The sequence below is a fragment of the Lepidochelys olivacea genome (assembly GCF_965140295.1).
Source record: "Lepidochelys olivacea isolate rLepOli2 genome assembly, chromosome: 12".
Lineage (NCBI taxonomy): Eukaryota > Metazoa > Chordata > Testudines > Cheloniidae > Lepidochelys > Lepidochelys olivacea.
In genome coordinates, this window is record NC_140422.1 from 40221375 (window position 1) to 40247185 (window position 25811).

Below are 25811 nucleotides of genomic sequence, written 5' to 3' on the forward strand. Positions count from 1 at the left end.
AAATGTGCAACAGAGTCTTCAGCCATAAATTTGGACGTTGTCCTCTTCCTATGTTTCTGGTGCTTGAGGCCTTGTCTACACTTACCAGGGGATGAACTCCTGGTGATCGATGCATCAGTGGTCGATTTAGTGGGTCTAGTGAAGACCTGCTAAATCGACCGCAGATCGTTCTGCCGTGGACTCCGGTACTCCACTGGAATGAGGAGCGCAAGGGGAGTCGACAGGAGACGCTCTTCCGTCGACATCGCGTAGCGTGGCTGCCGCGGTGAGCAGATCTAAGTATGTCGACTTGAGTTACACTACTAACGTAACTCAAATTGCATAGCTGAGATCGGCTTTCCCCTGTAGAGCAGACATGGCCTGATTCTAGAAAAGCACCTGCTCTCCCCAGCTGGCCTTTGTCCCAGTTCTAGGAGCTCTTTGCAGCCGCTGGCACTGGGGACCTGGTAGGTCTGGCAGTCCCTGTCTGTGGTGTGCTGAAGGTGGATGCTGATTTTCTCTTGCAGTTCTTATGCCATTGCTGGATCGCTGTAGCGTGCAGCCAGACTCCAGGGTTGCTTCACATTCTGTTTTTGGACTCCAAGCTCAGATAAGGTAAGAACTGCCCAAGCTTTTCAACGGAAGGAATCAAAGCTTCGCCTTGCACTGCTGGCGGGTTTCTCAGCTCGTTCTGCAGTCTGCATGTCCAGGAACTGAGGAGAGGAGTAACTGCTTGTCCCAGCAGGGAGTGGGAGAGGGAGAGAGGGCTGTTTGCTCATGGGAGGCACTTGGGTAGCAGGCTGATGGGGACCCATAGGAGAGCCCAGATAGATAATGCCCAGTAAAAACCCCCAGCTTAATGTAGGTAGGCCACAGGTTCATCTTGGGCCTTGCAAGTGTCTGTGTCTGCTGCAGCAGACACTCGTGTGTGCATGTGACCTGGGCAGGCCGTCTCCTCCGGGTGCTTGTCTGGCTCTGCGGCTTCTGTGCCCTGTGGTCATCTCGCTGCCCGGATCTCAGGGAAAGGTGGGGCGCTTTCTCATCCTCTCCCTGTCGGGGCTGTTCTGGGAACAGCACTCCGTCGTTCGAGACGCAGTAAGCTGGTGGAGGCTGGTGCAAATAGGAAACACAGGAGATTGCAGCTCGTTGTTCAGTGTGAGAATCTGAGACAGGCCTCCGGGTGGGCTGGGGTGAGCAGTGCCTGCTGTGTGTTAACGCTCTGTGTCCCACAGCCAGCCTCCTGCCTTGAACCAGCTGGTCTCCCTGTACGTAGGAAGGACTCACGCCCTGTGGAAGGACCCTGCCGTCATGGCCTGGCTGGAAACCAATGTTCACGAAGTATTACGGAGGGTGGACATGAGTGATCCAGCGGTGGAGGAGTTTGCGCAGAAGTGAGTGCGGTTGGCTGAGGCCGACCGCTCTTCCGTACCAGATAACCTAGAACCTTAGACCTTCAAGATAGAGGCACTGAAACGCTCTGACGAGGGGAGATCTAGATTTAGATAAAAGAGCCTTGTTGGTCTTGGACCCTATCCCAGGCCCAGAATGCTGCGTGCAGTCTGGCATGTAGAACTTCACTGCGCAAGCAGTCTAGACCTAGCCACGCCAGTGATAAGGTGCTGGAGGTGCTGTTCCCTGTGCCCCTTGGAACTTGCCTCTTAGCTGTGGAGGAGTTCTGTGCCAAACTGCCGATGGCACCTTGGTGTCCCAGGCCTTTGAGCCCTGAGTTGCACTGAACTTCCTTCAGCTTGTCCTTTAGAGTGTGTAAAGGCTGGGTCCTGTCCCCTCAGGGTGGACTGGGGGGAACCCCCAAAAGTAGCCAGGACCAGCAGTATCTGAACGGCCAAGTACTAGACCAGAGGTGGCCAAACTGTGGCTCACAAATCACAGGTGGCTCTTTTACCATTAAAGTGCAGCTCACCGAGCCCTCCCAACCCCTTTATTCTCCACCTACTGGTTGTGGGAAGCTCAGGACCTCTGCCTTGCAGCAGGGTGGTGCGGTAGGGGCTTTTGCCCAGTGGGGCGCACCTGCCAAGGCTCGGGGCAGCAGGTGTGCCCTGGCTTTCGAACTTCTGAAGATTGTCATATGTAGCTCAGAGGGCCAGTAAGTTTGGCCACCCCTGCGCTAGACAGTGTGCTTTTGTTCTAATATGATTGTCTCTGGATAGCAGACAACAACTCCCAGCTGCTCCTGAGACCTTGCTTAACTGGGCAAGGGCCGCCTGAGTCTGGGCAGCCAAGGAGGCTGCCAGTCTGGGTTCAGACATGTCCTCCTCCACCTCTTCCCCTTTCACTGACCCCAGCACCCATGCCTTGGTGTCATGGCTTCTCTCTCCCTCGCAGCTGCAATTCCTGCTTTCCTGCAGCAGTTTCAGGCTAGATTGTGCCTTGTTTGCAGAATGAGTGGGACTTACCTTGTCCCTCATCTTTCTCGACAGTGAGACTGAGCTACTGGCGTTGATGAGCCCAGTGCTGTCAGGCTACTCTTGTACCGTGTATGCAGTGCACGAGTGAGCTACCCAGCATCATTACAAATTACAGCATGCATGCCACCAAATAGCTCATTTCTCTGTCCCATCGGGGTTCCCTGGGCTGCTTCCCAGCGATCACATACCACTACGGGTTAAAGCACCTTACCAAAGAGGAAATCTTCCCGCCTCCAGTTAGGGTAGCACGTGTTACGGAGCCATAAACCCTTGGAGCTGTACAGACGTTTGTCTAGACCCCGGTGTCCCTGCATTGGCCTGTAGGCAACTGTGTGGCGTCGCTGGTGGCTGTACATCTTGTTGGACAAACAAAGGCTGCATTGGACTGGTGTTACTAAACGTGTTGATTACAGTGGTGCCTATGGCCAACTAAGAAAGGGGCCCCATTGTCCAAGATGCTAGACAAACACTGGAGCAACCAGTCCCTGCTCAGACAGACTGGGGGGTGGAAAGGGGTATGTGCAGGCAGAGTGAGCAGTCGATGGCCTCTAGGATCCCCGATTTTTGTGGGGTTACTTAGAGGGGTCAACTGAAGGGAAAGAGAAGTGAAGGTAGAGGGGAACACCGCCTGGGTCCTAGTGCCCTCCAGGGTTAGCAGGGGGTGGGGCCTCCTCTGCTGTTCTGGGTCTGGGGGAGGGATGGCCCCATTTTATGCTCTTGCCAAGTAGCTTCTGCAGGTGCTCCCACTGGTGGGAGAAATTTTGGTGCCAGGAAGGTGAAGTCTTAGTGAGATAGGGGCCAGCGTGGAGGTGAGCTGAGAGTCAGGGGTTCTCAAACTTCATTGCACCGTGACAACAAAAATTACTGTATGACCCCAGGACGGGGAGCCAAAGCCTGAGCCAGCCCAAGCCCTGATGCCCCTGTTGGGGGACTAAAGCCCAAGCCCCACCACTCTGGGCAGGGTGACCAAAGCCCAAGGGCTTCAGCCCCAAGCTGGGGGTCTGTGACCTGAGCCCCACTGCCCAGGGCTGAAGTCCTTGGGCTTTGGCCCCGAGCCTCAGCAAGTCTAAGCCAGCCCTGGCGACCCCATTAAAATGGGGTCCCAACCCACAGTTTGAGAATCGCTATATCTGTGGCTCAGTAGAAGGTCCCATTCTTTGCTTTCCTTGCTCTGACTCTCACCTGGCTGTCACCAGGGCCTTGGAATGAACCTGAGAAGCAGATGGATTTCCTGCTAGCAAAGACTGTGTGTGTGTAGGCCGCTCCCTCCTTGGCAGAGAGTGACCAGGCCAGCTGGGGGGAGCTCTGACCTTGTCACACTGCTGAGGGCAGGGATGTGCTCATCATAGGCTGACTTGTGAGGCAGAGACGGGCAAGGTGTGGGTAGGGTGAGCACTTTGAAGTAGGGATTGGAATGCAGCGGGGGGTGAGGGGTGGGACTGTTGGGGCATCTCAGCAGCGTTCCTTTGAGGCCGCTTGGCTCCCTTGGTCTGGTGGGCTTGCTGGAGAGCACCACCCAGGTGGTATCTGAGCGTATGGCCGCTCTCACCAGGACCGGTGCAGCCACTGAATGCCAGGCGAGGGAGGGTCTGATGAGCACGGCACATCCCATAGGAGGCTGGGATGAAGCTGACGCTGCCACCAGGGAATGCAAACCCTGTCAGTGCCGTAGTGCATTGTGGTGTGCGTCAGTGACGCCCTTCCCTGTCCGCCCTTAGGCGCAAGGTGCGGTACCAGAGCGCCCCCAGAAACATCTCTCGCCATGTGATTCTCTCGGAGCTGAAAGAAGCCACGGCAGCACTGCCCCTGGTGAGTAAAAATGGGGCATTGTGTCCTCAGTGTCACGCGTGCGTCATGGCCCCCCAGGTGCTCCCTTTGTGCCCCCCGGCCATATCAAACCAAGCCCAGTGGGGCTCTTCAACGGAGACATTGGTCTTCTATACGTCTCTGCCTGTCCCATTGCTCCAGAGCAGGCTTCGCTCTCTGTGGAGCACCCACAGAGAACCCCTCCTCCGGTAGCTGGGCGTTCTGGGCCAGGCCAAGTGCTGCAGCAGGCAAGGGGGAAGCCAAGCCAAAAATAGGTCCCAGGCTTAATAGTGTCACAAAGAAATAGCCTCAGCCCATTGCACCAAGGCATTGCCGTGTGTATTCCCTGAGCGCCTCGCCCCAGGGGTGGGCATAGGGGTGTGCTGCAAGTGTTTGATTGTGGGGGTACCCAGACTTGTCCTGCTATGCTAGGGCAACTGGGGCCATGACACGGCTGCTGTGATTGTCTTAATGCTACATGGGACTATGTGCCCGGGAGGACTTATTGTCCTAGGTCAGTTGTGTGCCTTCTCTGCCCATGCCGGGTGACATGGTTGCTCCATTAGACAGGAGGCATGAGAAGTTAGTGTTTTGACAGGGGTCTGATTTTTGTCCCTTGTTTTGAAGGAAGTGACATCCCAGCCCGTAATGGGGTTTGACCCCCTGCCTCCCTTGGACTCCATCACTTCCTATACGAGACCAGAAAGGTATTTCTCCACTTCGGATTCATGTCTTTCTGCATAGCTCAGCTGTTTGCTTTAATAAGTGCCCAGGCACACAGCGGCGTGGACGCTAATGAAATCGTGGCTTGGAGTAAAATCTTCCTCCATCTGAGAACAGTAGAACCATTAGTTTGACTTACAGCGCTTAATGAGGGGTATGAACCATACAGACAGGGGTTGTGTCCTGCCACTTTTGTGGGGTGGTAGCTGTCTGTGGGTCACCATCTGAGACAGTCCGCAGAGGCCACTCAGTATTAGCACTGCTTCAAAATGTCACTTCGCATCAATCTCTCTGAATGAGGCAGGGATCCCTCCAGGTGGGGTTTGGGTTAGACGCCATGAGGGCAGGCTGTTTTGTATCGAAGCTGCTCTGTTGAGTGTCATGCACATTGCAAAGGTGTGCAGAAATCTGACCGCAGCCTGCATCCCTGTGGAAGTGCTCCTGCCTCAAGTAGAGACTCACTAAACTGGGGGTGGTAGAATCCAAAGAAAAGTGAATCTCAGCATTTTGTTTCAGGTAATCCTACCCCAACCTGGCACTGGGCTTATGCAAAGCTATGCATTGCTAGAGAACAAAGTGAGATTGTACAGGAGCTGGGGGTCTTCGTGCAAAGCTGGGATGAGTGTGGGAGAGTCAAATACAAATGTCCTTTGTTTCACTGAATGGGATTGTTTGGGTTTTTCTCTTCCAGGACAAATCATCCATCCAACGAAAGCACTTTATCTCTCTTTTTTCGATCATTGTTGCCAAATTTTACCTTACAGGTATGTTAAATGAACCTATAGCACATGTGTACTAGCATGTGTGTGGAATTCCACACCGAACCTTCCTACACAGCGTAGTATTGTGCATGCAAGCAACCCATTGCACCGTTAGCTGGAGGCTACGTGTGTAACTACCACTGTTAAACACACACTTTCAAAATGTCATTCAGTCTTCGTTCTCAAATACGAACACGGGGAGGATTTTGACCTGGGAAGGGGCCTGTCTTCCTCAGTTGCAAAAAGCCTTTTCATCCAGTGTATCCTGGAACATCTACATTTAATGTCTTGTGTCAGTCAATGAAATCCGAAGGCAGCAGTTCAGGTTCTTGCCCTTTGTAAGGTCTGTTTGCATGCAGAACGTGTGTGGGAATCTTCCTTTCCTTCAGTGTGTTCGAGCGTTCTCATCCCTGCAGCTGGTGAAGGGAGTATTCTGAAGAGCATAAGTTAAAGACAGGCTGCTTCCATTCTCCAAGAGAGCTGGGAGGTCAAATCACGAGTGAGGAAGTACCACCGCAGCAGTCATGTTAGCAGTGTAACTACCCTCTAATCCGAGAAACAAGGAGGCCGAGTCACGGTTCATGTTGAAATTTTGACTGCAAGCTGCACTAATTCTGTAGAATTGGTTGGGTTTTTGAAGCAGCTTCTAGATCTCACCGCTGTGCTGGCGGAGCTTGTGAATAGCTGTAACTAGCTTCTTGCATAAGGACGCTGCATCCTGATTTTAGTGCTGAGCTTGTGACAAAACGTAACTGCCCACTCGCTCCTGTGTTTTCCAGTGCTTTTTAGATTAAAAACCAGCAGAGACCAGTCTTGGTGGTAACTATTCATAGGCCAGGCTGGGTGTTTGAGATCCACCATATCAATTAGCCCCCCATAGTTGGGGGAAGACAACAGCTCCCTTTCTGAAGCTGAACTGTGCTTTTTTTAACCACCATGTAATTAAACCAGCTGAAGGAATTCTGCACCATGGTTTGAAGTGAGTTTATAATAACTGAGTGTGGAAGTGAGTTTATAATAACTGTTTTTGCTCCCTTAACTGTAGCAGTTGCTGTAATACCTTGTGACTTCACAGCACGTCCTCAGTGCTTCACAGCCATTAGAGAGCAAACTTCACAACAGTTGTCCTCCCTCTTGCTCAGATGAGGCGCAGAAAGGGGACATGACTGTCCTTCAGAAATAGAAATCACATCTCCTGACTCTCAGGCTTGTGCTTTGACCGTGCTTGCTTTCCCTAAGTGGTCTAAAATTCTGACACTCTCTTTCTCAAAAGCTGCTCAGGGCGCAAGTGCTTTGAGGCAGAACTGAAATGACTGACTCATAGTGCAAGTCATTCATTGATTTTATACCCTAGGGCAGCCTGAAATCTGAATGCCCTGATTCTTGTGGGTTTAAAGGCCAAGCCATTTTGAGCAGTTCAGCGCTGGGGGCTCTCGATCTCCCTGTTCTCACTACGTGCCTTGCGCTGTGTTGCAGGGGGAGGTCAGACAAGATGGAGATGAAGAGGCTGGAGCTGGGCAGGATCTAAACCAGGGTGTGAACAGGCTAATGGCAGCCATGCGGGACATGCTGGCGAATATCCAGTTCCAGGAGCCTCCGCGAGACGAAAATCCCGACGGAGATGCGGACTGGGATTGAAACCAGACCAAGCCCTTTACCCACATAGTGCTATGTAATTATGTTCCTGATTTGTGGTGCAATGTAATAAAGTCACACAGAGCAGAGAGGCCGGGTCCTTGACGTTCCCTGCTGCTTTGTCCATGGGAAATGGGCCCAGTTTTTTTCTGGATTTAAAAAGCCCTTTTTAGTCTCTCCATAACTTCCAGCCTGCTGGAGCTGGAGTCCTCTCAGGACACTGCTTTGGAGGGGCGAACCCCGAGTCCAAACTGCTGCTGTCCCCTCCCTCCTGCCCGCCTTCCATGCCACACACAGGCCTTAATGAGTAAGATTCCCCTTGACCCTCGATTGCTACCGCCCTCTTCCACAGCTGGCAAGTGGTCAGGGTGACGACTGGCCCCACGCTACCTCTTCTCTGCCTCCACCGCGGGCATTGTGTGAGGAGGAGCCGGCTGCACCGCGCTGCTCTAGGCTAGTGCGTCAGCAGGGCCAAGAGTCGCTCCCTCTGCAGCCAGAGGTGTCAGCGTGGGTGCAGCTGGGGAGCCAGCTCACAAAGCTCGATCTCGCAGAGCAGGGCCTCGTGGCGTTGATGGGAGCCACTCCAGCTCCTTCGCCCGTCTGGGGACAGCCCCATGGCACAGGCTGGCCCTAGTGCTGCTTTCCCAGAAGCAAAAGCCATGGTGGCTGTGCGTGCTGCCTGCCTCAATTCACATGGCTTGGGAGGAAGGGGGCCTGCTTTTCATCCTGTCCTTTAGCTCCTGTGCATGACGTTAAAGTGGGTCAGGGCACAGCACTGTGGAATGGAGTGCAGGGAGGAAGCGTAGACTGCCCCATGAGGGGAGAGATGCAGGATGCCCAGTCGTGGCCATCTGACCCTGGGGGTATGGAAAAGACGCCTTCCCTGTCCCCCTGCTCTGCTTTCATCCTGGTGCCGCTTCGCGCGTAGTGCCTTGGGGAGTGCCTGGGGCACGGACGACATCCAGCTAATCAGACTCATGTGAGCAGCCACTGGCCATTGGGTCGGGCAGAGGGAATTAAAATTCCGCTGTAACAAAGTTAGATCTGAGGCATTTTAACTCCTGTCCTGCCGGGAGCCACGCAAAGGGTCTGGTCCTTAGACAAGTGCTGGGGCTTAGCCTCCACCCGGACTGCAGCAGCTCTGCATTTGCCTGCACTCACAGCTCCTCCACCTGCTCACCCCTGCGTGTCTCCCTGGGGGCAGCGGAACGAGCGGCCCTTAGAGGAAGGGTTATACTCAGAGATGGAGTCCTAAGGAACAGCCCAGGCCCATGGCTTCACTCCTGCCAGGCAGCTGTGTAACCTGGAGTTTTAAACCTTCCCACTTCGCATTAAATCATTAAAGCTAAGGAGGCAATGAACCAAATTTTGTTCTCTGCTGTGCGCCTCTCGGTCAGTTCCAGGCACTTTGATTTAGTCGAGGGCCTGGATGGCCCTTTGAATTACAGAACCAACCTCTATTTGAGAGAATTTCAGAGTAGCAGCTGTGTTAGTCTGTATCCGCAAAAAGAAAAGGCGGACTTGTGGCACTAGAGACTAACAAATGTATTTAAGCATAAGCTTTCATGAGCTACAGCTCACTTCATCGGATGCATGCAGTGGAAAATACAGTGAGGAGATTTATATACACAGAGAACATGAAACAATGGCTGTTACCATATACCCTGTAACAAGAGTGATCAGGTAAGGTGAGCTATTACCAGCAGGAGGGGGGGAAGGGGGGGAAACCTTTTGTAGTGATAATCAAGGTGGACCATTTCCAGCTGTTGACAAGAACCTGTGAGGAACAGTGGGGGGGCGGGGAATAAACCTGGGGAAATAGTTTTACTTTGTGTAATGACCCATCCACTCCCAGTCTCTATTCAAGCCTAAGTTAATTGGATCCAGTTTGCAAATTAATTCCAATTCAGCAGTCTCTCCTTGGAGTCTGTTTTTGAAGTTTTTTGTTGAAGAATTGCCACTTTTAGGTCTGTAATCACGTGATCAGAGAGATTGAAGTGTTCTCCGACTGGTTTTTGAATGTTATAATTCTCGATGTCTGATTTGTGTCCATTTATTCTTTTACGTAGAGACTGTCCAGTTTGGCCAATGTGCATGGCAGAGGGAAGTGATCAGTTGGGCAAACAGGCGTCCCATGACCATTTACACAGGTCCCCGTGTTATACTCGCGGTCCAAGACGGAATGGTGTATCGATGGGCTGGTAGGCACCAGAATGAAGTGCAGCTTCAGGAGGCTGTCCCACCAAAGGCACCACTATGGTCCTAAGACCTCCCTCAAGGCAGCCTTTTATAGCCATCCTAATATGAACTAAGCTTGAACTGACCTATTCCCATCTCTTCGTTGGCTCTTTATGTTCTGTGCTATTTAAATACAGCCATTCCAGTGTCCTTCCCCTGCTACTGACACAGAGCATCTTAGTCAAACTTCCCAAATTCTCTCTCTGACATTGAAAACCCTGCTGGAACCAGTTATAACCTGTTCCTGGCCTTGCTAACTTCAATTCCCATCTTATCTCGAACTCTAGCTCACACTAACAAACTCCATTTCCCATACTCCTCTGGGCTTGGCCTAGCCAAATGCCTCTTACAGGCTCCAGGGGATGTGGACATGGTTTCCTCAAGGCTGGAGGTGAGGCAGGGCTCGCACTGTGCTGCTCAGCTCAACAGGCTCTGCTGGTGTGGTGGCCCATAATTGCCCTACTTAGAGAAGGGAAAGGCCCATTATTCCCACCTCCGGGGGTTGGGGGATCCCCTGCCTGCACACACTTGGGTTTGGTCCCATTTCCTGATTCCTTTCCAGGGGGCCCCCGCTTGCCTCCAGCAGAGCGCCCGTGCTGGGAAGTGTTCACTCTGGCTACATGTAGCTCTGCAAGGCAGAGCAGCAGGTCTTGTTCTGACAAGTGGCTCTTGCAGGGAGCCCGAAGATGTGCGCTGCCTCCTCCGTGTCTCGCAGCAGACGCTGTAGCTGCAGACGGTCCTTCCGTTCAGTAGCAGACTGAGGCCATTTATAGCCATGCTCTCAAAAGCCCCGTTGAGAAAGCTGAGGATATTATTGCGGCGTATCACCGTGCTGGCTAGAGTCAAGAAAGCTGCTGCCAGCGGGAGGGGAATGTGCTTCTCCCTTAGCTTCAGTTCTTTCTCCATTTCCCTGCCTCTCCCTGGCTCACCCTAGGTTCTGTTCCTCATCATAGAAGATCAGGGTTGGAAGGGACCTCAGGAGGCCATCTAGTCCAACCCCCTGCTCAAAGCAGGACCAATCCCCAACTAAATCATCCCAGCCAGGGCTTGGTCAAGCCTGACCTTAAAAACCTCAAAGAAGGAGATTCCACCACCTCCCTAGGTAACGCATTCCAGTGCTTCACCACCCTCCTAGTGAACTAGTGTTTCCTAATATCCAACCTAGACCTCCCCCACCTCAACTTGAGACCATTGCTCCTTGTTTGTCATCTGGTACCACTGAGAACAGCTGAGCTCCATCCTCTTTGGAACCTCCCTTCAGGTAGTTGAAAGCAGCTATCAAATCCTCCCTCACTCTTCTCTTCTGCAGACTAAATAATCCCAGCTCCCTCAGCCTCTCCTCATAAGTCATGTGCTCCACCCCCCCCTAATCATTTTCTTTGCCCTCTGCTGGACTCTCTCCAATTTGTCCACATCCCTTCTGTAGTGGGGGGACCAAAACTGGACGCAATACTCCAGGCGTGGCCTCACCCGTGCCGAATAGAGGGGAATAATCACATCCCTTGATCTGCTGGCAATGCTCCTACTAATACAGCCCAATATGCCGTTGGCCTTGACAACAAGGGCACACTGCTGCCTCATATCCAGCTTCTCGTCCACTGTAACCCCTAGGTCCTTTTCTGCAGAACTGCTGCCGAGCCATTCGGTCCCTAGTCTGTAGCAGTGCATGGGATTCTTCCATCCGAAGTGCAGGACCCTGCACTTGTCCTTGTTGAACCTCATCAGATTTCTTTTGTCTAGGTCACGCTGGACCCTATCCCTACCCTCCAGCGTATCTATGTCTCCCCCCAGCTTAGTGTCATCTGCGAACTTGCTGAGGGTACAATTCATTCCATCCTCCAGATCATTAATCCCATCACTCATGGGAAGCCCAAACCAGCCCTGACTGAGGGTGTGGGCCCCCAGAGTGCATCCCGTCTGCCCCTCCTCTCTTCAGCTCTTCCTGTGTTACCATGGCCCCGGCTGGCAGATGGGGACAGTGGCTCTTCTCTATGCAGCCAGTCCCCCAGTGGAGCTGTTGTGGGAGCTGCTCTCCCCTTGACGGGCGTATTGGCTTGGCCAGTGGCCACTGGGTGCAGCTGGGGGTGAAAATGCTTTGGACAAGGTGCTGCTGGTAGGTGGCACCTCACGGCGCATGGGGGTGGCTCTTCCTTTGCCCCGTTATGCTTACAAGAAGCATACTACTACTTCTTCATCCCCCCCGCCCTGGCAGGGACCGTGCAAGCTCTGGCTCTCCAACCCCCTTGCCCATGGAGGCTTATGCAGCCATCTTGTTCCAAAGACGCCCTCAGATGCTCCAGGCACATGGCAGCTACCAAAGGAAAGCCTGGCAGCTGGGCCAACAGCATGAGAACTGCCCTTGGGAAGGGCATGGCCGGGTCTGGTGACGGCCGGGGAGAACCATGCTGCTGGAACTAATGGGGCTTGTGTGAGCTCGCGCAGCTCCGTACCGCCACGGGCTGTCAGTAACTCGCTGCCCTCTCTGGCACCTCCTGCCAGGGGATCTCGAAGCACTTCACAAACCCCTAACGGATAGAGCATTACCCCATGTTAGGGGGGAAACTGAGGCACAGAACAGTGCCTGAGCCAGGCTGCTGCGGTGAGTCAGCAGCAGAGCTGCGCCTAGAGCAGGGGTACACACTAGGCGCCGGTCCTGCGATGCACCATGGCTGCCTGGAGCCTGTAAGCCCCCACGTGCCCAGAGAGGGCTGTCGGGAAGGAGGAGGAGGTGGACACCGCTGGGATCTGGAAACTGCAGCAGACTCAGCCTTTGGATAATATTTCAGTTCCTCTGGCAGATTTGCCGCTTTGGGCATCAACAAGAACCCGAAGGCACATGACAATCAGCTGGGCCACGTCCCTCCCCTGCCCAAACACACTCGCCTTTATCCCCAGCCCTGGGAGAATCAGAGCTGCGAAAGGCCCTGTGAAATGGGAGCTCCTGCCTGGTGCGCTGGAGCAGGAAGAGCACCAAGCTGGCATGGCCACACCGAGGTGTTGGAGAGCAGGGGCAGGACTCTAGCTTCCCTGGGGGCTAGAACGGGAGGTGGGGAGAGGAGCTGGGGTGGTAGATAGGAGGCTACTGGAGCGGAGGGGTGGGGGCAGCTGGAGGGCAGTGGACTAAGGGGCTGTGGGTGATGGGGTGGGGGAATGGAAACAGGAGGGCAGAGCTAGGTGGGGGGCCAGGCCAGTATTTTCATTGATGTCCTTTTCCAGCTCTCACTCTAGATGGGGTGGGCTTTAGCAAATGAAGGGCAGCAGAGAGCCTGTGTGTACTTTTTCCGCTAGGCCGTAAGCTGCTCTTGGTACGGGGGAGGGAGGCCCGGGGGTGGGCAGTATTAATGTTCCTGGAAATGACAGCATTCAGAGTGTGTGTGTGTAACCTTAACTCTGCACCCTGGGGCGTGTGCCCCATGCCATGGATCTTAACTCCGGGAGCACATTCCCTGCCCAGGTAATGCAGCATGATGTTTGGCTGGAGGGAGGGACTTGCTACGTGTGGCATGCAGAGCCAGCACGGAGCAGGATGGATGGTGGGGCACGGTGGCCGCTGTGGGTCAGGACTGAGAAGCATTGGGGGCCCCTGTGGTAGCGGGTGTCTCATGCTGCTGCAGGGGGGCTGGAGTGCGCAGTAGCCTGGCCGAGGTTTGTGCGTGAGGACGCTAGTCTCGGAGCTGAAGGCAGGGCCAAGGGTCACAGTCATGGCGCTATTGAGCCCTAACCAAACCCATGGCTGGTGCCGCTACAGTCTTCTCCCGCCTTGAGGTCCTCCAGGATTGGGTCCTTTCCTTGGAGGACGGGCGGTTGGGCTGGAGGGAGTAATGGGAAATGAGCCATTTCAGTGCTGAAGTGCTGCCTCGACCCCTGGGCTCCCCACGTGGCCTGCACTGTACTTGGAAGCTCAGACCAACCCCTGGGGCCATAGATCCCATCTCCGCCCTGCCCCTACCAATGCCCTCACTGGGGCTGGATCATGCCCGGCCAAAGGCCTGGGTGGCTCCCCTGGCAACAGCAAGGAAAACAAGTTAGAGGGCGAGGAGGAGGAGGCCGGAGGTCAGCCCCTGCAGCTTGGACTGGCTTTGGGCAGAGGAGGGCTTTGAACACGCCACTTGGAGCAGTTCCGGTTCTTGACTTGCTGCGCGGTAGAAGGAACCCGCAGTCTGGGCACAGGGGAACGGGCAGCAGCCTTCTAGCAAATTCCTGCAGCTGGGGCCTGGCCTGGCATCCCTGCAGCTTCCCCCGCAGGTACCCAGAGCTCAGGCCTGCCCTGAGGCTGGTTCAAGCAGCAGAGGCCATGAAGAGGTGACAGGCTCATGGGCTGTAAGCCCCTATGTGGGGACAAGGGGTCAGACCCCAGTGGGCTAAAGGCAGAACACAAGGGAAATAAGGCACCAACTTGTAACAGGGAGAGAAATGAGCCCCTGGAGCGAGTGAGCGAGCTGGGGCTGCGGTGGACTCTGTCCCCTGGAGAATTGAAATGGAGGTTGGTTGTCTTTCCCCATTAGCTCAGCCAGGCATTATTCGGTTTGAGCTGGGGGTCCCTGGAAGTTCTCTGGCCTGTGTTGTGCCCACAGTCAGATGATCAGCTAGTCCCTTCTGGCCTTGCCCCCTAGGACTGTCTGTTCCCCCCAATTCCCACTGCTGGCACCTGGCATCAGCAGCATGGTCTCCATGAGCCGGCAGCATCTATCACAGCTGCCCACATCCAGTGCTGCATATTCTCCATTCCCTTGAAGTCCCAGGGTCACGGAGTCCCCGGGCAATGCTCTGGAACTGCTCCCTGCGAAGCCAGGCAGGACTCTGGGGGAGTCTCCTCTCTGGGAGCAGACTGTCTGCAGGGCAAGAAGCTCACAAGGCTTCCACCTTCCTGGGCCTGACCTCGGAGCAGTCAGCATCCTCTGCCCCTCTGTGTGCTTCCCACAGCGAGTCCGCCCAGGCGGGGTCCTGGGGAAGCCAGAGGGTCCTGCACCCCAACTCCGCAGTCAGATGGGACTCTCAGCCAGCCAGTAACACAGAAGGTTTATTAGACGACAGGAACATGGTCTAAAACAGAGCTTGCAGGTACAGAGAACAGGACCCCTCAGCTGGGTCCATCTTGGGGTGGGGGTGGGGGTGCTGGTAGGGAGGCCAGAGACCCATTTGCAATTCCCCAGCCAGCTTCAAACTGAAACTCTCCAGTCCCTCCTCTGGCCTTTGTCTCTTTCCCAGGCCAGGAGGTCATCTGATCTCTTTGTTCTCCAACACCTTCAGTTGGCACCTTTGCAGAGGAGGGGCCCAGGCCATCAGTTGCCAGGAGACAGGGTGTCAGCCATTCTCTGTCTAGACAGCCTCACACTGGCCCTCTAAGGCTCTGCAACAATCATGCAGCTTATCCCACCACCTAGACACCTAAGAAATGCACAGGGGAAACTGAGGCACCCACACAGCACCCAGAGAGAACATCAAGAACAGTCCCACTTTGTCATACAGGGTCCCTGGCCAGCTTCTCCATGGCATTCTCTAATACCCACAGTGCCCTGCAGCTGCTGCCTGGACTCGGGGCTCTGGTCTCTGCTGTGCCTTTCCTAGCATCACAAGGCGATTTCCATCAATGGAGACAGTGCTTGGCACCCGAAGTCAGAATGGGTGGGTGGAGAAGTGGATCTGGGGGAACCATGCATCACACTTACCCACCCTTCCCTGCGCCCCACCTGGGGGTGAGAAGCAGGCGCAGTGCTCCACCACCGTGGCTCCTTTCGGTCCAGCTCATTTTTCTGCTGCTCACAACTACAATGCAAATGTTTCCGCACCTGCCAGAGGCCTCTCTCAAGGAAAGGCTTTTCCTGCTTTGTCCTGAGGCTGCTGCAGTTCAGTGCTGGGCTGATCCAAAGCTCTTCTCTCTCCGCTTGTACAGGGGCAAGACATTTCTTGCTACTGAGCCAGCCAGGCTGGGAAGGTCGTCACGGGAAAGCTCAAGAGCTGTGGATTCAAAAGTGAGGTTGGTGCCCAAATGGTCCAAGAGATGGGGCCTGTGGGTGCTTCGCAGGACGGCCTTTGCACCGTTTCTCCAGATTCCTTTACAGACCTCGCCGGCACGACTTGCTGAGGCAGTTCAAGGTTGGTCTCCTTGGTCCCTTTAATGAATCCCACCTGCCTTTTGTTAGGGTGCATGGATGGAGCTGGTAAGAACATAGGAACGGCCCTACTGGGTCAGACCAAAGGTCCATTGGGCCCAGCAACCTGTCTTCCGACAGTGGCCAGTGCCAGGTGCCCCAGAGGGAGTGAAAGGACAGAGAATCATCAAGCGATCCATCCCGTCGCCCATTCCCCGCTTTTGTCAGTCAGAGGTTTAGGGACACCCAGAGCATGGGACTGTGTCCCTGCCCAGCCTGGCTAATAGCCATCGATGAACCTGTCCTCCGGAAACTGAGCTTGTTCTTTTTTTGAGCCCAGTTGTGTTTTTGGCCTCCACAACACCCCCAGCAACGAGTCCCACAGGCGGACTGTGCATTGTGCGAAGTGCTGCCTTTGGCCAACCCACTGCCTCTTAATGGCACTGGGTGACCCCGGGTTCAGGTGTGAAGTGAAGGGGTAAATAACTTCTCGGCGCGTGACTCTCTAGCCCTGCCTGGGGGGCTCCGCAGCACCACAGCTGTGCCCTGCCAGTGCGCACGGAGATGCTGGGCTGGAAAGCGGAAGGGCCGGGGTGGGCCGTGCTGTGAACATGAGTCACACATCAACACAGCACGGGGCTGAGTGAGTATCCGTGCTTGTGCTGGGCCTTGGCTGAACCCCCGACCCAACACCTCACTGGGGAGCTTGGGGCAGTCAATCAGCTTTTTACAGACACTGCTTACCTCCGCGGCAGGGGGCCGGGGGCAGATGGGTCTAACCAGCCCTGACCGCCGCAGAGCAAAGCCTTGTTGCCAGGTGCCCTGACTTCTGAGCAGCCAACAAACAGATTGCCCTGGGCACGACTCCGCTGACATTGGCAGGAAGGAATCTGGCCCATCGGCTTTTCCAGCATCTGTTCTGCAGTACAGAATGCACTTGTGCCTCCAGGGAAAGAAAGTATCCATGTGAACAGAGATGGGGCTGTCTGCAGCGAGCGGCCCCGGAGCAGAGCACCCGTGTGGTACCCGCCGGATGGCTCCAGCCTGCGTGGTACCCGCCGGGAGTCTGCAGCGAGCGGCCCCGGGGGAGAGCGCCCGCGTGGTACCCGCTGGGAGTCTGCAGCGAGCGGCCCCGGGGGAGAGCGCCCACGTGGTACCCGCCGGGTATCTGCAGCGAGAGGCCCCGGAGGAGAGCGCCCGCGTGGTACCCGCCGGGAGTCTGCAGCGAGAGGCCCCGGGGGAGAGCGCCCGCGTGGTACCCGCCGGGAGTCTGCAGCGAGAGGCCCCGGGGGAGAGCGCCCGCGTGGTACCCGCCGGGAGTCTGCAGCGAGCGGCCCCGGGGGAGAGCGCCCGCGTGGTACCCGCCGGGTGTCTGCAGCGAGAGGCCCCGGGGGACAGCGCCCGCGTGGTACCCGCCGGGTGTCTGCAGCGAGCGGCCCCGGGGGAGAGCGCCCGCGTGGTACCCGCCGGGAGTCTGCAGCGAGCGGCCCCGGGGGAGAGCGCCCGCGTGGTACCCGCCGGGTGTCTGCAGCGAGCGGCCCCGGGGGACAGCGCCCGCGTGGTACCCGCCGGGTGTCTGCAGCGAGCGGCCCCGGGGGACAGCGCCCGCGTGGTACCCGCCGGGTGTCTGCAGCGAGCGGCCCCGGGGGACAGCGCCCGCGTGGTACCCGCCGGGTGTCTGCAGCGAGAGGCCCCGGGGGACAGCGCCCGCGTGGTACCCGCCGGGTGTCTGCAGCGAGAGGCCCCGGGGGACAGCGCCCGCGTGGTACCCGCCGGGTGTCTGCAGCGAGAGGCCCCGGGGGACAGCGCCCGCGTGGTACCCGCCGGGTGTCTGCAGCGAGAGGCCCCGGGGGACAGCGCCCGCGTGGTACCCGCCGGGTGTCTGCAGCGAGAGGCCCCGGGGGACAGCGCCCGCGTGGTACCCGCCGGGTGTCTGCAGCGAGAGGCCCCGGAGCAGAGCGCCCGCATGGTACCCGCCGGGTGTCTGCAGCGAGAGGCCCCGGGGACAGCGCCCGCGTGGTACCCACCAGCAGCCATTGGACATGAACAGTGGCACAGCCAGAAGGCCATTTCCAGCTGTTATACCCACCACCTGCCCATGGTGGAAATCCCCTTGGCAAGTGCCAGCACTTTGTCGTCAGCCCCCTTGCTGGGGTCCGCACCTGTGGGGCTGGGGCCCAGGCCCTGTACCACCAGGCTTGATGAAGGGGGTACAATTATGCAGGCTCTCAGGGATGTTTCATAACCCCTCCTGTAGCTGCCCTTCAGCACGGTTGCATGCGATGCTGTCATGTGGCTGATCACCCTCCTTTGAAGGAGGAGCTGAGCAAACTGCCTTTAAAGTCGGGAAGAGAAAGGGTTCTTTCTTTGTCCTGCACTCCAGCTAATCGATTACATCGGGCTAGGGATAAATACAGCGGCTGGGCTAGGAAGTGGAGTTGGGGAGAGTTTGGAAGTGGGAAAGGGCTGAGGCACCAAAGGAGCTCTCCCCCTGTTCCAGTCGGGGACGCAGAGAGCGAGGGATCTGCACCCCGAACACAAAGGCGCACAGAACGCAAGCACACTTCTCCAGCTCCTCACGTGGCTGTGTCCAGAGCCCCGGACGCCCCTGGGATCCAGTGCATGAACGTGGACGAGCATTTCACCCTCCTAGTCCTGCAGGTGCTTCTCTGGCTTCTTCCTTTTCTGAAGACAGCAAGTGTCGGTGACGAGGAGCTGGTCTCAGAGGCAGATTGAAATTCCTCAGCCCAGGGCATCTCCCTCCAGCCTTGGGGGTGCCCCATGGACCTGCCCTGTGCGTGTTCCCTCTGCTGAAGTCCCACCACTGTCTGCTCTGAGTATCTTCTGCCCTCCGATGCACAGAGACTGTCAACACCACTTTCCAGGTTGCTGTACTGGGGAGAGTTGTTCTCCCAAGACTTGTTCCTTGAACGCTCCAAGGGAGCAGAAACACTTGGCTTTGGTCTTGCCAGAGCCACGACGCCTGCTCCTGCCCGTGTTTGCCAGCAGCAAAACCTTCCTGAGGGCCCCCCCGAAGCTGTCGCTATGTCAACGCTGGCTTCTCTGCAGATGCTGATCGACTCCCTGAACTCCACTGCCCCCAGCAACAGGACCAACAAGACGGCCAACAGGAGCAGCGCCTGGTGCCAGGGTGTCTTCATCCCCAACGAGCTCTTCCTGACGCTGGGCCTCGTCAGCCTGGTGGAGAACGTGCTGGTGGTCGTGGCCATCATTAAGAACAGGAACCTGCACTCACCCATGCACTACTTCATCTGCTGCCTGGCCGTGTCCGACATCCTGGTGAGCGTCAGCAACCTGGTGGAGACCTTGTTCATACTGCTGATGGAACACGGAATGCTGCTCCTCCAGACCAGCATCATCCGCCAGCTGGACAACGTCATCGACATGATGATCTGCAGCTCTGTGGTGTCGTCCCTCTCCTTCTTGGGGGCCATCGCCGTGGACCGGTACATCACCATCTTCTACGCCCTCCGCTACCACAGCATCATGACCATGCAGCGGGCAGTGGTTATCATTGTGGGCATCTGGGTTGCCAGCACCATCTCCAGCAGCCTCTTCATCGCCTACTACAAGAACAGCGCCGTCATCCTCTGCCTCATCGGCTTCTTCCTCTCCATGCTCATCCTCGTGGTGGGGCTCTACATCCACATGTTCTCCTTGGCTCACCACCATGCCAGGAACATCTCCAGCCTGCAGAAGAAACGCACCATCCACCAGATGACCAGCATGAAGGGGGCGGTCACCCTCACCATCCTGCTGGGGGTCTTCTTCATGTGCTGGAGCCCCTTCTTCCTGCACCTGACGCTGATCGTCACGTGCCCCAAGAACCCCTTCTGCACCTGCTTCTTCAACTACTTCAACCTCTTCCTCATCCTCATCATCTGTAACTCGGTGATAGACCCGCTCATTTATGCTTTCCGGAGCCAGGAGCTCAGGAAAACCCTGAAGGAAGTGGTGCTGTGTTCCTGGTAACTCAGGCACGGCCGCGGGGCTGAGGAGGCCTGTTGGAGCCGGGGTTCCTGCTCTCAGAGGTAACAGCATGGCCAACTTGCAGCCCGCAGCACAGTGCCCCTTAGTGTGCATGGGAGGCAGAGAAGCCGTTTGCAAGGGGCACGGGTCAGTTCCCATCAGCGGAAAACCGCTGTGGGGTTTCGTTGTGGGTGTTTTGTTTAGGGGTTGGAGACAGTTTAGCTGCTGAACAGCACCCAGCGCCTTCCTGAGGGGATGCCACTGCTTGTGTCAGCCCATCCCCTCCAGCCTCCCTCCCACCCTGGGGCAGGTGCAGAATGGGGCAGGGCCTTGGGCACAGCAGCTGCTGTTTCTGGCCAGCTTCCTGGTGAGGTCCCAGGGCACGGAATCTACGGTTCTCCCACCACTGCAGCAGCGCGAGTGAGTCCCAGCTGCTCCAGGGTTGCTGCTCTGTTCTGTCCCCAAGTAACCCCTATTCCTGTAACTCCCTCTGCTGCTTCCTGCCCGCGCAGAAGGGCTGGTAACTCTAGGCCAGGGTCTCCATCTCGCACAGCCCTCAAATCCCGTTGGCTGCGAACTAGGGAGGCAATGAGTCTGCCCTTCTGCACAGCTCGCTCCTGCTGGCTGCCGCCCACTCCCCCAGTCGCTGGGCAAGGAGTGTGGAGGAGCCAGCAGGAGGGTTGGCAGGGCGGGGAGCATTCCCATTGTCACTGCTCCGACACTGTGGCATGCAGGTCTGGAAGGGACTTGGAGAGACCATCCCTGACAGGTGTGTGTCCAGCCTGGTCTTAAAAACCTCCAGCTTCCACAACCTCCCTAGGCAATTTGTTCCAGTGCTTAGCCACTCTGACAGGTAAGATGGTTTTCCTGATGTCCAACCTGAATCTCCCTTGCTGCAATTTAATCCCATTGCTTCTTGTTCTGTCCTCAGTGGTTCAGGAGAACAATTTATCACCCTCCTCTTTATAACACCCTTTTATATACTTGAAGATTGTTAACTCCCCCCCTCCAGTCTCTCCTTCTCCAGACTAAACAAATCCAGGTTTCTTTTCAATCTTCCCTTGTAGGTCATCAGCCTTTCTAGCCTATAGTCGTTGTTGTTTTCCTCTGGACTTTCTCCAATTTGTCCACAACTTTCCAGCAATGTGGCACCCAGAGCTGGACACAATGCTCCAGCTGCAGGCTAATCAGCGCGGAGTAGAGCGGAAGAATTACATCTGGTGTCTTGCTTACAACGCTCCTGCTAATACAGCCCAGAATGATGTTCACTTGTTTTGCAACAGGATCATATTGCTGACTCATATTTACTATAACCCCCAGATATTTTTCTGTGGTCCTTCCTAGGTAGGCATTTCCCATCTGTATTTGCACAATTGATTGTTCCTTCCTAAGTGGAGTACTTTGCATTTGTACTTATTGAATTTCATCCTATTTACTTCAGACCATTTCTCTAGTTTGTCCAGATCAGTTTGAATTCTAATCCTGTCCTCCAAAGCACTTGCAACCCCTCTCTCCTTGGTATCATCTGCAAATTTTATCAGTATCCTCTCTATGCCATTAGCCAAATAATGTATGAAGATATTGAATAGAACCGGACCCGAGACAGATCGCTGCGGGTTCCAGCTTGATTGTGAACCATTGGTAACTACTCTAGAGTACGCTTTTCCAACCGGTTGTGCACCCCCTTATAATAAGCTGTATTTCTCTAGATTGTTTATGAGACGGTCATGGAGCCAGTAACAAAGGCCTCACTGAAGTCAAGATATCACATCTTACTTCTCCCCCACCCCTGAGGCTTGTTAAAAGAAGGATGTCAGGTTGGTTTGACATGATTTGTTCTTGACAAATCCACGCTGGCTCTTACTTATCCCCTTATTTCTCTTCCAGGTGTTTACAAACGGATTGTTTGATTATTTGCTCCATTATGTTTCCAGGCACCAAAGTTAAGCTCCCTGGTCTGTAATCCCCTGGGTTGTCCTTGTTCCCCTTTGTATAGCTAGGGGTTGTATTTGCCCTTTCCCATCCTCTGGGCTCTCTCTCATTCTCCAGGAGTTCCCAAGGCACGTGGGAGCCTGTCGGTCTGTCTGGCACTGCCTGACAATGGCGGGGGGGCAGTGGACTATGGTGCCAGCTCTTAACATCGAGGCTTAGCCCCCAGGTTGCAGGAGAGACAATCCTCCTGCTTCACCCGGGGCCTGCTGGGGGCAGAGGCAGGCTGCTGTGCCCAGCGCCAGGAGCTGTCACCTCCTTGCTCCCACACCGCTCAGTGCTGAAGCGTGATGGGAATGGTCCCCTCCCCAGTCAGCCAGGTCTCCTGACGCCTGAGCAAACCTTGGGCTTCAGAGCTGGCCCCAGCACCGGGGAGGCAAGGGGCTGCCCCCCTTGGCACTGGCCTCGCCCTGGCCCTGGCACTGGCACTGTTGTCCCCCCCAGTGAGGAAGGCAGGGGCACAGGGTAACTGAGGCACATCGCGGGGCAATGACTCGCCAGAGGCTACACCGTGGGTCAGCACCAGAGCTGAGACAAGATCCTGGGAGTCCTGGCTCCCATGCCAGGGCCCATTCAGGACCAACCATGGAGCTAGCCCCAGGCAGGACATGCCATGCTGTCCTGGCAGGTGCCCTTCTTCCCCATGTGGGAAGGACCAGGAAGCAAGTGAGGACACCTGTGCCCCCCAAGTGCCCTGCTGTGCCATCCCAACTGCCAGGGGAGGGAGGAATGGCCCAGCCTGCCATATGTCCTCAGCCCGTCTGCTCTGAGAGACAGGGGCTGCCCCACGGCACGGCATTCTCAGCCCGGCCCTCTGAGAGACAGGGGCTGCCCCACGGCGCGATGTCCTCAGCCCAGCCCTCTGAGAGACAGGGGCTGCCCCACGGTGGGCGGCGTCCTGGGGGGAGCAATGGCAGGGCCTGGGGAGGGAGCCAGGTCATTTCCCTGAGGAACAGCACACTGGGCCTTCCCTGCAATCCGGGACAGGCCCAGGGGCTGGTAACAGGGACGGGAAAAGCCCAGGATGTCAGGCACCAAAGCATATACCATAGACACCCCCCACGCCAGCACCCCTCCCCCCGCTCGCCAAAGACCCCCCCACGCCAGCACCCCTCCCCCCTCCTCGCCAGAGACACTCCCCCACGCCAGCGCCCCTCCCACCAGAGACACCCCCTGCCAGTGCCCCTCCCCCTCATGCCCACCAAAGACACCCCCATGGCAGTGCCCCTGCCAGCCATGCACACTAGAGACACGTCCCATGCCAGCCCCCCTCCTCTTCATGCTAACGCCCCTCCCCCCATGCCCACCACAGACCCCCGCATGCCAGAGCCCGTCCCCTCAGGCCAGCGCCCCTCCCCCATGTCCTAGATTAAACACCCCCCATGGTGGTGCCCATTCACCCACAGCCCCCCCGATGACACTCTCAGCCCCATACCCCTGGGGCACACGATGGACACACCACACTATACACACCCCAGAGGTAGTACCCCCCTCCCCAAGCACGGCCAGTACCATATCCCTCTGCCTGTTCACGTACGCCCACGTGCCCCATGGCTGGGGTGTTACCCCACAGAAACACACCGACTAGAAGCCGTGCTGGGACGCCCGGTGCCCTCTGCCGCCTGGAAATTGCAAAGGCCTTTGTGCTCTGTCACGGGGTCCCTGGGCACTGCTCTGGAACTGCTCCCTATGAGCGGGGCAGACTCTGGGGAAGTCTCCTCTCTGGGAGCAGCCTGTCTGCAGGGCACACAGCTCACACAGCTTCCACCTTCCTGGGTCTGACCTCGGAGCATTCAGCATCCTCTGCCCCTCCGTGCACTTGCCCCGGTCCTGTGGATGCTGATTCATAGAAGTCCTCAGCATCATCCCCAGGGCCCCATAAACTCTCTCCACCAGCCCGTGGGACGGAGGGTGACCTGCAGAGGCCCAGGTGGGCCAGACCCCCCATTTCTCCCACCAGCCCCGGAGCAGGGCTGACAGGACATTGGACCCCTGGTCTGTAAGGACCTCGCTGGGGACCCCCACTCTGCTGAAGATGGTTAGCAGCGCGTCTGCCCTGGTGTCTGCCTCGATGGAGGACAGAGCCCCCACCCCAGGTAGTGGGTGGTGAAATCCATCACGCCCAGGACATATTTCTTCCCTGACCCGGTCGCCTTGCTGAGGGGCCCCACTATGTCCATAGCCCCCTTCTGAAAAGGCTCCTCTATGATGGGCAGGGGTCTCAAGGGGGCTTCACCCTTATCCCAGCCTTCCCCACCCTCTGGCTGGCATCACAGGACCTGCCATGCCACTGGGCCGCATCCCAGACTCCGGGCCAGTCACAGATCTGCAGCAGCCGCTCCCTGGGGCGCTGGATCCCCTGGTGTCCCGAGAGAGGGACATCGTGGCCAGGTACAACAGCCTGCAGGGGTACTTCTAGGGCACCCCCAGCTGCCTCCTGATCCCCCATTGTTCTACTTCCCCTCGGGGAGCCCATTCCCGGTACAGGAATCCCGTACAGGAATCCCTTCTCTCGCTGGAATCTGTCCCTGCAGCCTTCCCCAAGGGGGGTTGCAGCCTGTGGCCAGCAAGTTCCCTCAGCTCGTCCAAGGAGGGATCCTTCTGCAGCTCGCTCTGGAATTCAGCTGCTGGGGAAGGGAGTGGGACCTGTTCCCTCTCGCTGACTGCACCTGGGGTCACAGCCCCGCTGAGCTCTGTCCCTGGTCGCTCCCTCCCTGCCGTGGGCTCACTTCCCAGCAGCACCTCTGGACAAGGTGAACCTGGTTGGCAGCCGACCTGCCCTGCCTGTGGGTCCCCCCATTTAGCTGGGGTCTTATCTCCCCCCTTGCTCAGCGTTGCCCTTGCTGTCCCAGTGGGGGCAGGCAGCGAGCTCTCTGCTCTCCTTACGTCATCAGAGCCAGCGTGAGCCCCCTCTCCGGTGTGCAGGGTCACAGGGAGCATCTCTCTGCCCCACCCAGCCCCAGGGGTCTGCTTACAGGCAGGCAGGCAGGTAGCCGAAGCCTAGCAGGTCCTCCCTCCTGCCAGCCAGGTCATCTGCATTTTCACTGACCATTTCCTTCGCTGCCGATTGGTTCCCTGGATTCAAAGTCAAACCCTTGTCCGTTACAGGAGCAGGGCCTGGATCCATTCCCAAAGAGATCCATTCACCACCCAACAGGGTCTCACAGCCGATATCCTGGAGAACCCCAACGACCAGCCAGCTCAACCCCTCCTGGGTCTGCACAGGGATCTGGGCCATAGGCAGGGCGAGGGGCTTAGTCCCTGGGACCCTCACCCAGCTCACACAGCCCCTCAGCATCTGAAGCTGCACCACCCAGGGCCTGACAACAGTTCTCTCTGTCCCAGGATCTCGCCACCCCAGGAATGTCTCCCCATTGACCATCACCTTCCGCTCCCACTGGGGGTCCGAGGGGCCTGACCCCAGGAGACTCCACACAGACATATAGGTTGGGGTCAGGAGTGGGAGCCTGTCCACCTCCCCACCCATTTGGCTGAGGGAGTCTATGGCCTTGGGACCCAGCAAGGGAGCTAGACACCGGGGCTTTTCTGCAGGGTCCCCCTGGTTCAAATCGCCAGCCTGCTCAAAGGCAGTGAGGTGGGCATCCACATCCCCCCCCTCCTTAACCAGGGGCAGCAATTTAATCTTGAGGTTCCCTGCGGAACTGGCCCCCCGGGGTCTATCCCCACTCACCCCTGGGAGGTCCCCTAGGCCTCTCCACTCCACCTCCGCCAGTTCATGCTGCTGCTGCTTCTGCAGCTCTTTCTCGGGCTCTCGCTGGCTCTCTCGGACTCAGCTCCAATCCCGTCCGTCTCCGATCCCTGGATGGGGAACCCGATCGTGAAGACCCTCGTCTGGTCGGGGACAGGAGTCTTCGGGATGCCTGGCTCCCACTCCAGCTGCTCCCAGATCCTGCTGTAGCCCCATTTGGGGTCAGGAATCTGTTCCTTAGAGCGGTCGTCATCCTCCTCCAGCTGCACGATTAACCTGTGCCTTGGCTTAAATAGAGACTTGGAGTGGCTAAGTCATTATGCAAGGTAGCCTGTTTCCTCTTGTTTTTTCCTACCCCCCCCCCAGATGTTCTGGTTTAACTTGGATTTTAACTTGAAGAGTGGTCAGTTTGGATGAGCTATTACCAGCAGGAGAGTGAGTTTGTGTGTGTATGGGGGTGGGG

General features: G+C 56.8%; 2 protein-coding genes across 3 annotated transcripts in view; both read left to right on the plus strand.

Annotated features, from left to right (window-relative positions):
• Positions 1-7419, plus strand: part of TCF25 (TCF25 ribosome quality control complex subunit) — a 29032-nt gene extending 21613 nt beyond the window's left edge. For both annotated transcript variants that reach the window (XM_084644784.1, XM_084644785.1), the window contains exons 13-18: positions 507-594; positions 1212-1370; positions 4124-4214; positions 4839-4918; positions 5626-5698; positions 7172-7419. In XM_084644784.1, the coding sequence (XP_084500910.1) occupies positions 507-594; positions 1212-1370; positions 4124-4214; positions 4839-4918; positions 5626-5698; positions 7172-7333 (653 nt within the window). In that variant the 3' untranslated portion in view covers positions 7334-7419. The remainder of the gene's footprint in view (positions 1-506; positions 595-1211; positions 1371-4123; positions 4215-4838; positions 4919-5625; positions 5699-7171) is intronic.
• A 10321-nt stretch (positions 7420-17740) lies between these two features.
• On the plus strand, positions 17741-21127 carry MC1R (melanocortin 1 receptor). The gene is made up of 2 exons (XM_084644938.1): positions 17741-19712; positions 20718-21127. Exon 1 carries the CDS (start codon positions 18706-18708, stop codon positions 19651-19653), a length of 948 nt encoding a protein of 315 aa, XP_084501064.1. The 5' UTR covers positions 17741-18705; the 3' UTR covers positions 19654-19712; positions 20718-21127.
• The last annotated feature ends 4684 nt before the right edge of the window (positions 21128-25811 follow it).